General features: G+C 58.5%; 3 protein-coding genes across 3 annotated transcripts; all 3 read right to left on the reverse strand.

Annotated features, from left to right (window-relative positions):
- Nucleotides 1-798: 798 nt before the first annotated feature.
- On the reverse strand, nt 799-1279 carry SPRG_15086 (hypothetical protein; the record flags this gene model as incomplete). Its single annotated transcript, XM_012354125.1, has 2 exons — nt 799-1110; nt 1154-1279. 2 exons carry the CDS (start codon nt 1277-1279, stop codon nt 799-801), a joined length of 438 nt encoding a protein of 145 aa, XP_012209515.1.
- A 2170-nt stretch (nt 1280-3449) lies between these two features.
- Nucleotides 3450-3729, reverse strand: SPRG_15087 (hypothetical protein; the record flags this gene model as incomplete). The annotated part of the gene is made up of 2 exons (XM_012354126.1): nt 3450-3496; nt 3543-3729. The coding sequence occupies 2 exons, from the start codon at nt 3727-3729 to the stop codon at nt 3450-3452; spliced, it is 234 nt and encodes a 77-aa protein (XP_012209516.1).
- A 371-nt stretch (nt 3730-4100) lies between these two features.
- SPRG_15088 (hypothetical protein) lies at nt 4101-6997 on the reverse strand (the record flags this gene model as incomplete). The annotated part of the gene is made up of 4 exons (XM_012354127.1): nt 4101-4373; nt 4424-5155; nt 5206-6246; nt 6302-6997. 4 exons carry the CDS (start codon nt 6995-6997, stop codon nt 4101-4103), a joined length of 2742 nt encoding a protein of 913 aa, XP_012209517.1.
- Between the last annotated feature and the right edge of the window lie 1169 nt (nt 6998-8166).

Raw genomic sequence — 8166 nt, forward strand, 5'->3', positions numbered from 1 at the left:
GTAGCGCAGGAGCAAGCACGTCTTGCCGACGCCTATACATACGCCGTGTGATCTTCGCGCAGGATCGCCATGCTCCTCGTACCGCTGTCGCCGATCATGAGGAGCTTGATCTGCATGTCGAAGGGATTCTCATTGCGGGCCATCTTCCGCGCTTCCTGCGGCGCATGAGCTCCCGATCGATACCATGGGCGATGTCTACCTCGGCGACGTCAAAATGGAAAATGCCGATCCATTCCGATACAAACTCCAAGTCAAAAAGTTGAAACGGAAAGCCCCATATAATTAGCCACGGGGGGAGAACTCACTTGGAATTTGTATTCTCGAAATAGCCGTGCGTTCGCGCGATTGGCCCTATTTTTCGATGCGACGTGCTGATTGGCCAAAACTCGCGTCGGCCAAAGAAGCTACCGGATACGAATCCGGACGAAGATCACCACACACGTGGCCGGCGACCGACGCGGCCGACGAGACATGCCGGTGGCATGCGATGGCGCTCCGACGACGCCCAGGAAGGTATGCGCGAAGCGATCGTCCTAGAAGCGGGTTGTCGAACGAGGCCCATCACGCCAGAGGCCATGCATACGATCCCGCGCTACGGAGGATGACCGAATACCTGGGTGAACCCGATGCAGCCAAGCAAACAAGAACAGGCGCCAAGGTTTGGGCAAGCGCAAACACGCGCAGCTTGCTGGTCGACCTCTGTAGCGTGTGCAGTGCAAGTACGCTGCGCGTTGTAGGGTGTCAGAGACACCGCACAGCATGCCATGAGGCTGACCGTACTAGTAAGCCTACCATGCGCTAGACCTTGTGGCGCTGGGCGTCGCGGAGCAAGGCGTTGGGTGGGAGGCCGTCCCAGCTCGCCCTCGTGTACACCATGTCGTCGTCGAGGAAGGCCTTGAAGAGCGCGTTGCCGTCGTCGTAGTGCTCGGCGATCGAGTTGGCCGACTGCGTCCGGTCGAGGTCGTCAAACTTGAGGAGAAAGACCGCACAGCGGAAATAGAGCGTCGGCGAGAGGTACGGCAGAGGCAAGACGGCGATGTTGTCTTGGAGGTTCGCGGCCGCGAGCGTGTGGAGCACCTCGGTGCGCATCGCGTTCGGGCCGAGCTCCCACTCGTAACAAGAGCACGCTAACGACGATGAGCACGGTGCCAACGAGGAGGTTCTTGTTGCGCCGACCCCACGACGAGTACGACCGGTCCGAGTGGCCGCCAATGAGCGGCGCGACGAAGAAGACGTAGAAGGGCGGAAGGTACCGCGAAATGAACTTGGCGATGCCCATGGATGTCAAGAAGGAAGTGAGAAGCTCAAAGACCGTGCAGTCTACTGTACGAGCTCTCGTTGATTCCTGGGTTCCGAAACATTTTTGCCAATGAACGCATTTTTTACATTTCCCACTGATACTGTAAGGAACCTTGTTTACCGTTCCAAACATTATACGAAGCATGGGCCACTCAGTACGGTCAACTCAGATCAAGATGATTTTATTTTAATACTTGAAAAGGCTGCAATGAATGTAAACATTGTCTGGCAGCCAGCCATTCGACCAATAGAAAGGCCTTTCGTGTCTTTTCTGGCGTCTAATTTCATTTTGCGACATGGCCACCAAGAGCTCCACCAAGCCCAGGGGCCCAAGGGGTCGTGCCAAGGCCATTTGCAGTCATTTCTACGAGCCCGTCGAGGACAAGTCGGAGTCGTTCCAGTGCAAGCAGTGCAAGAACACCTACGTGCAATCGGCGCGTGCGGGCTACGGCAACCTCATGCAGCACCTCTCCACCTGCGTCCCGGACTACGAACAGCGCTTCTCGGAGCACCTCGCGACGCTTCCGCAGAGCTTGATGGTCACGAGATCTGTCCCATCCTCCACGAGCGCGCTCTACGGCTGGCTCGAATTCATCATCATGACCAACCAGCCTTTTTCCGCGGTTGAGGACCCGGTGGTCCGCGCGATGTCTCGGTTTGAACCTATCTCCGTCGAGACGCTCATGAAGTACTTTGGCTTGGTCACGAAGCGTGTCGAGGCGGCGATCAAGGACGAACTACCCAACAAGTTTGGCCTCCTCTTTGATGGCTGGTCGAAGCGCTCAACGCACTATCTCGCCATCGTCGCTGCGTACCCCGTGGTTCTGGAGGGCAAGACATGCCGCCGAGAACGTCTTCTCTCGCTGGCGCCATTCGAGGACGGGGCCTCGTTCACGGCAGACGCGCACGCGGCGCATCTCGAGTTTATTCTTGGCGAGTACTACTCCAAGAGCGCAAACGACGTGCTCTTCTTGTGCGGTGACAACGGCGCGACCAACGTCGCCCTTGCCAAGTCCCTCAAGACACCTCTCATCGGCTGCGCGAGCCACCGATTCAAACGCGTCACGGGCTGCGTCTTGGAGAAGTTCGAGCCGGTGCTTGCCAAGGTCAACCGCCTCATGCACGAGCTCAGGACGCTCAAAAACAGCGGCCGCCTCATCAAGGTCATGACGGCCGCGCACAAGCGGCCTCTGCTGGCTGTTACGCGGACGAACGCCACGTCCTCCACCTTCTCGATGGTGAAACGCTACCTCGAGCTCAAGCCGTACATCAGCGAGATCCCCGAGATGCAGCCGTACGTTCTCACGCCCAGCGAAGAGGACGAGCTCAACGATGCTTTGCGGGCGCTATCGGACTTTGATGCCATCACGACGTACCTCCAGGGCTCAAAAATCACGCTTGCCAAGGTCCGTACTGTCTTCGACAAGACGCTCGCCAGGTTCCCGGCCCACTTTGCGCAGCTGCATCGCGACATTGACGACATTGTCAAGTACAGCGACTTTGAGAACGGCGTCGTCAAGATCTTGACCGGCGCCGAGTCGTCGCTCACAGCGGCCGAGGCGACGGCCATGGTTCCATTCAAGGTGCATGCGGCTGACGAGACTCCCGCGACGCGTGTGGAGATGACGCTCGTCGAAGAGATCCTTGCTGAAGAGGCGCGCGCCAGTACGACCATGTACGAAGACCTCAGCTACCTCCCTGCGACGAGCAATTCCGTCGAGCGCTTGCTCCGCAAGTGTCATTACATGCTGCCCGACAATCGCGAGGAGACGACGCCGGAGATCCTCGAGCGCAAGCTATTTCTCAACCTCAACAAGGACCTTTGGAGCGTCGCGACGATCAAGGACATCCTCTTGGAGGAGAAAAATGCGACCAATGAGGCAACGTTTCAAGTGTAGGCAATGAGAATGCGTGCATTCTACATTGATTGTTTTGATGTCGTGACATTCATTGAATAAATGTTTGGTGCTAATGCGTTGTCGTGTGGCAACGAGCGCGAGCGCGATGGAGACGCAAATGTTGGATACAACAACAACAACATGTCGTTAAGTGAACATGGTTCGATTGCTATCGTCATTGGTCTTTGCAAGGATATGAACGGCGGTCGTGGGCCACGGATTCTGCGCCTACAAGTTCCGGTAGGCCCCGTTTTAGAATACAATGTGAAGGACGTACAGCAAGATGGCCTGCGCCGAGACTGGCATCCTTCCCGCCGCTCGATGCAAAAACCGCAATCATAACACCAGCGACGAGGCCGACGACGCACGTCGCGACGATAATCGTCGCCTTCTTGTACCGGTACGCAGTCGCGACCAGCGCCGTATCGGCCGCTTTCTCGTCTGCGTCTGAGAGCTCGGGCACGGGCGAGATAACGAGGTTGGACCCGAACGAGTCGGCGCGCTCATAGCAGCGGGCAGGGGATGTCGACATGGCGCCGATCGTAGAGTAGAGCGCTGCACACACGACGGTGCCAAGCCTCTACTTTCCTACATCTGCGTGTAATGCATTACGTGATGATGAGAGCCAAGGTCTGCTCGGCGCCGACGCCCCTGACGTCATTCGCCAACGTCCTACAATTGTAGAAGTATAGCGTGGCACATATCTCGAGCCCAACGGATAAGCGCGGGGATTAGGAAGTACCAGTATTGCTGTTGGAGTAGACCACGCGACGGCGCTGGCAGGGTTGTCCGGCGTCTCTGTGAAGCATTTTTATGACCAAGGACCCGTTCACCGCTCTGCACACAAGTGCGATATTTCACGTGTGTGGTGCGAAAGCAAGGCGAGAGTCCACACGCGATTCATTAGCACAGTGGACGCAAGGGGGTATACGAGCGATTCTGCCACCGCATCGATGCGATACCGTAGTAGACGGACCCAATCGCCACGCCAACAACGACGAGTTCGTATGGCCAAACAAAGGTGCTATCGACCACCTCTTGGTGGAGCTGGTTCGTGGGTTGGAAGCGGCGCTTCTCGGAGACCGTGTGCTGCTGCGTTGCGACGTCGGCCGGGCGCTCCATGGGCGAAGGCGTGCTCCAGCGCAGCTCGAAAAAATCGCGCAGCATCGCGCGAAGCTACTCGTCGTATGAGCCAACGAGACTGCAAGAGCTCGAGGAGGTCGTACCACAGGCGATGGGCTTGTGATGTCGTCGTTCACACACACAAACTTGGTGCGGCGCGACCGGGCTCGGTACAGCTGCACGTAGTCGGTCATGGACCGCCCAAGCATTAAGAACGTGACTTGCTCTTCGGACATGCGGCGGTGTGTCGGCGGTAGCATCGCCGCGTTTACTTGGCTTAAACGCCGCTCGAGGCCGGGGCAGTGCACCGCAATGAGTCGCAGCGGCAGTGCGGACGAGACGTTGGCCGCTCGTCGGCAGTCGTCAAGCAGCGCCAATAGCATCGCGTGCGAGAATGTGGGGAAGAGTCCGATGAGGTTGCGCTCCTCGTACGCGTCGAGGTGCCCGTTCTGGTTGATGTCGATGTGGCTCGAGAAGAGTTCGCTGGCCGACTTCGGCGGGTGCAAGAGCCGGCGGTTCGCCACATAGTGCATGTAGGCAAAGCTAAACTGCATGTCCTTTGGATGCCGGAACCGGTGTGCCGACGTCGTGTTAAACTGCACCGGCCAGTGGGCCTTGAGCTCCGCGAGCAGCCGCTTCTGGATAAAGTACGGCATGTGCGATGGCACGCGGCGTGGCTGCGGCGCCTTGCCAAACGCAGCGTCAAAGAGTGCATTGACGTGCTTGAGCGAGTCCCCAAACGGATCGAGGAACGTCATCTCCGCGTCCGCAGCTCTCGGTGGACACGGGTCGAGCCAAAATGGCTGTTTATCTTTCGTGTGCATGATGCGGCACATCTATATGACGCCGTCGCGTCAGTCGATATGTGCAACCAGAGATAGAGTACCTTGTCGCGAAGGAGCTGCGTTGTGTTGCGTGTCAGTGGACCGTGAGTGGCGCCAAAGCGAGTACAGAGCGTCATGGCCTTGGCCTTGGCGGCCGACGGGTCCTTGGCCATGAGCGCCTTGGTCGAGGCCGTCGTGCAGCTATCTGCCAGCGTCGCGTACGCTGCGTTGCACCATGTCCACCAGTGACACTCGTGTGTCGTCTTGGGCAAAGCGTAGTGCTCCATGGTATTCGCGGTCGGCGCCAGTACAGTACGATGCGCGCTGTACACAATGCAGCTGCTGCGATCCGCGTTGAAGAGACAGACGCTCGCACGCGTCGCATTGCCAGACACCCGCGCATGCAGCAGTACGCCCGACGCGTTGAGCGTACAGTGGCTCTCGGCTGGAGCCACAGCAGACGACGACGGCGCGTCAATGGCCGGGCACGCGATGGCCGGTCCGTCGTCAACCGTAAAGTGCGTATCGCCGCTCCAATCGGGCAGCGATGCAAACGGCACATAGATGGTCGCGTCCAAGTGCGGCGGCTGGAACGCTGGCGAGATGCTGGCCGCGGCGAGATCAATACGGCGCGTCGGCGGCGAGCGCGTAAAGGCGTAGCCTTGCGTCCCCAGCGCAACGCCGTGTGGCACGACATGCAGTCGCGTCTGTGTGGCCGTGCCCCGTGGAGTCACTACTGCCTCGGCAATCGTCTCGGTCACGGTACGATTGAAGAAGAGAAAGAGGCGCGAGCGGAGGACGGCCGCGTGCTGGACGAACGCGCTGGATTCGGTTTCGACCGACAACACGTCGTCGACAACCAGCACCGCGCTGTGGTTGTCCAAAAGCACGGCAGCGGCGTCGACCGAGGCGTTGAATGCCACGCGCGGCAAGAGATCAAGCGCGGCAGGGTCGCAGTCGCCAGCGTCGAAAGCACACTCGGCCACGTTGCAGTGCGCCTGGCAGTGGTCGTCACCGAGGTATCTCCAGTCGCAGCCCGGCGCGCAGCCAGTGCTACGAGGCTGTTCAACCTCCAAACAAATCGGTGTCCAGTCGTCGGCCACCTACATCGATGATCCATCATCAAAACACACTCGAAGGACGGACGGCGCGGTATACCACGGGTGGCGAAGCACAGGTGCAGTCGCCGTGGTCCAACCCACAGGCAGCCGTGTTGCAAGCGCGGTGGCACACGCCGTCACCGAGCATCCAGTTGGCGCAGTCGGGGCTGCACGCTGGCGCCTTCCACGCGAGGTAGATGTTTTGTGTACCGCTGCGACTCATAAAGTCGTCGGGCGACACCGGGGCACCGAGAAGCATGTCGTCGTTCAGGTATAAAAAGTACTCGGAGAGACCTGGAATCCCATCGAGGTTGGCTTCGATCGCCGGGGACGCAAACGTTGGTAAATGCGACGCATTGCGAAAGAACGACGCGTGCGGCACGATGCTGACGTGGGGGTTGGAGCGGTCGAGCCATGCCGGCGCTTGGCCGTCCGTGACGATGTAGACGTGGCGGATCCACGGCGCGAACTGGTACAGCGATCGAATCGAGTACCGAAGCTCGTCGTTGTCGCGGAACCGGTTCTCGTCCGACGTCAGTAGCGTGGAATGCTCGTGGTGCTCGCGCCGCCACTTGGCATGCCACGCGGCCTTGTCCCGTTGCCAGCGCGGGTCGGAGCCATTAACCCACGTGTAGACCGCGTCGATGGGCCCGTACGCAGCGTCGGTGGGCACGTTGCCAATGGTGCTGTCAGCCGCGGTGCCGAGGAGGCTGACCAGTGCGAGAAGCGTCCATCGCACCGGCAGTGGCGACATTGTACCAGCGAGGTCGCTCAAGCAAAATGCTGAAATGAGGAGAGACGTCGAAGTGACGTCGCTGGAGGCTCGGACTATATCTTTGTCGCGATTTGCTTGCATGTGGAAATCCAAGGCTTTCGTCATCGTCGTCGTCACGAAGCGGCTCGACGGGTGCGTTCGGTCGCCACACACATAGCTCTCTTGATCGTCGCTGAGGCAATTTGAGAGGGCTACATATGGCCAAGCCAGCAGAATGGCAAGGACAAAGCCCTCGCACTATTTAGTCGATGGCTGCCGGTCGACGTTTGTTGTGCTGGTGGTTGTTGCCGCTGCATTCATCGGATTGGCATTGCATCCATTACCAGATGCTCACGACGGCAAAACCTTTGGTAAGCGTCGGCGAACCAAGCTTCAAAAGCTTACGCCGGTCGTCGAGCACGTAAGCTCGTGAGCTATGAGACACCCCATCTCGACAATGCGCAACTTGACGAGCAATAATGTCACTGTCCAAACCAGACAACCCACCACCGCAGCCACGACGCGTGTCATGGCTGATGCTCTCGTTGATGCCTATGGATGTGTTGGGTCCGCAAGCACAAGCCGCACGGATCATCTTTGAGTTGGCAGCCCTCGTAGAGCTCTTCGTCGTCCATTTCCGAGCACGAAATTTCGCATGCCCTCCGCTTGTCCATGCGTCAAAAACCTCACATAAACCAGTGTGGATCACTGAGTGTGGATTGTCTCGAAACTCCCTTCTTTCAACACATGTCTCGTCCCTTTCGTTGCAACAAAAACTGTCGACGAATGAAGAGTGTAGTCGACGACCTTGGAATAATTTAATTCCATATTCTAAGGCGGGTGGGAACTCCTACTACTGCCTTGCTACTGGGAGCGGCACGAATTGGAATAAATTAATTCCACATTCCAAGGCGGGTAGAAATTCCTACTACTGCCTTGCTACTGGGTATTCTGCGTTTTTCCAGCCGTTCCGCAAGCGAAACCAACCGACGAGTGGCCGCGTCCTCCGAGGCGCGGCCGTCGGTCATCCAGGCCGCGGCAGAAGGAGGCCTCGTCAGTCGACGCCTTCGCCTGCTGCGAGCCGCGCCATCAGACCAAGCGACGCTGAGCGATGAGGAACTCATCGCCACGCTGTACAAGACGACGTATCCGAGGAAGACGACGACATG

Source organism: Saprolegnia parasitica, assembly GCF_000151545.1.
Source record: "Saprolegnia parasitica CBS 223.65 unplaced genomic scaffold supercont2.147, whole genome shotgun sequence".
NCBI classification, from domain to species: Eukaryota; Oomycota; class Saprolegniomycetes; order Saprolegniales; family Saprolegniaceae; genus Saprolegnia; species Saprolegnia parasitica.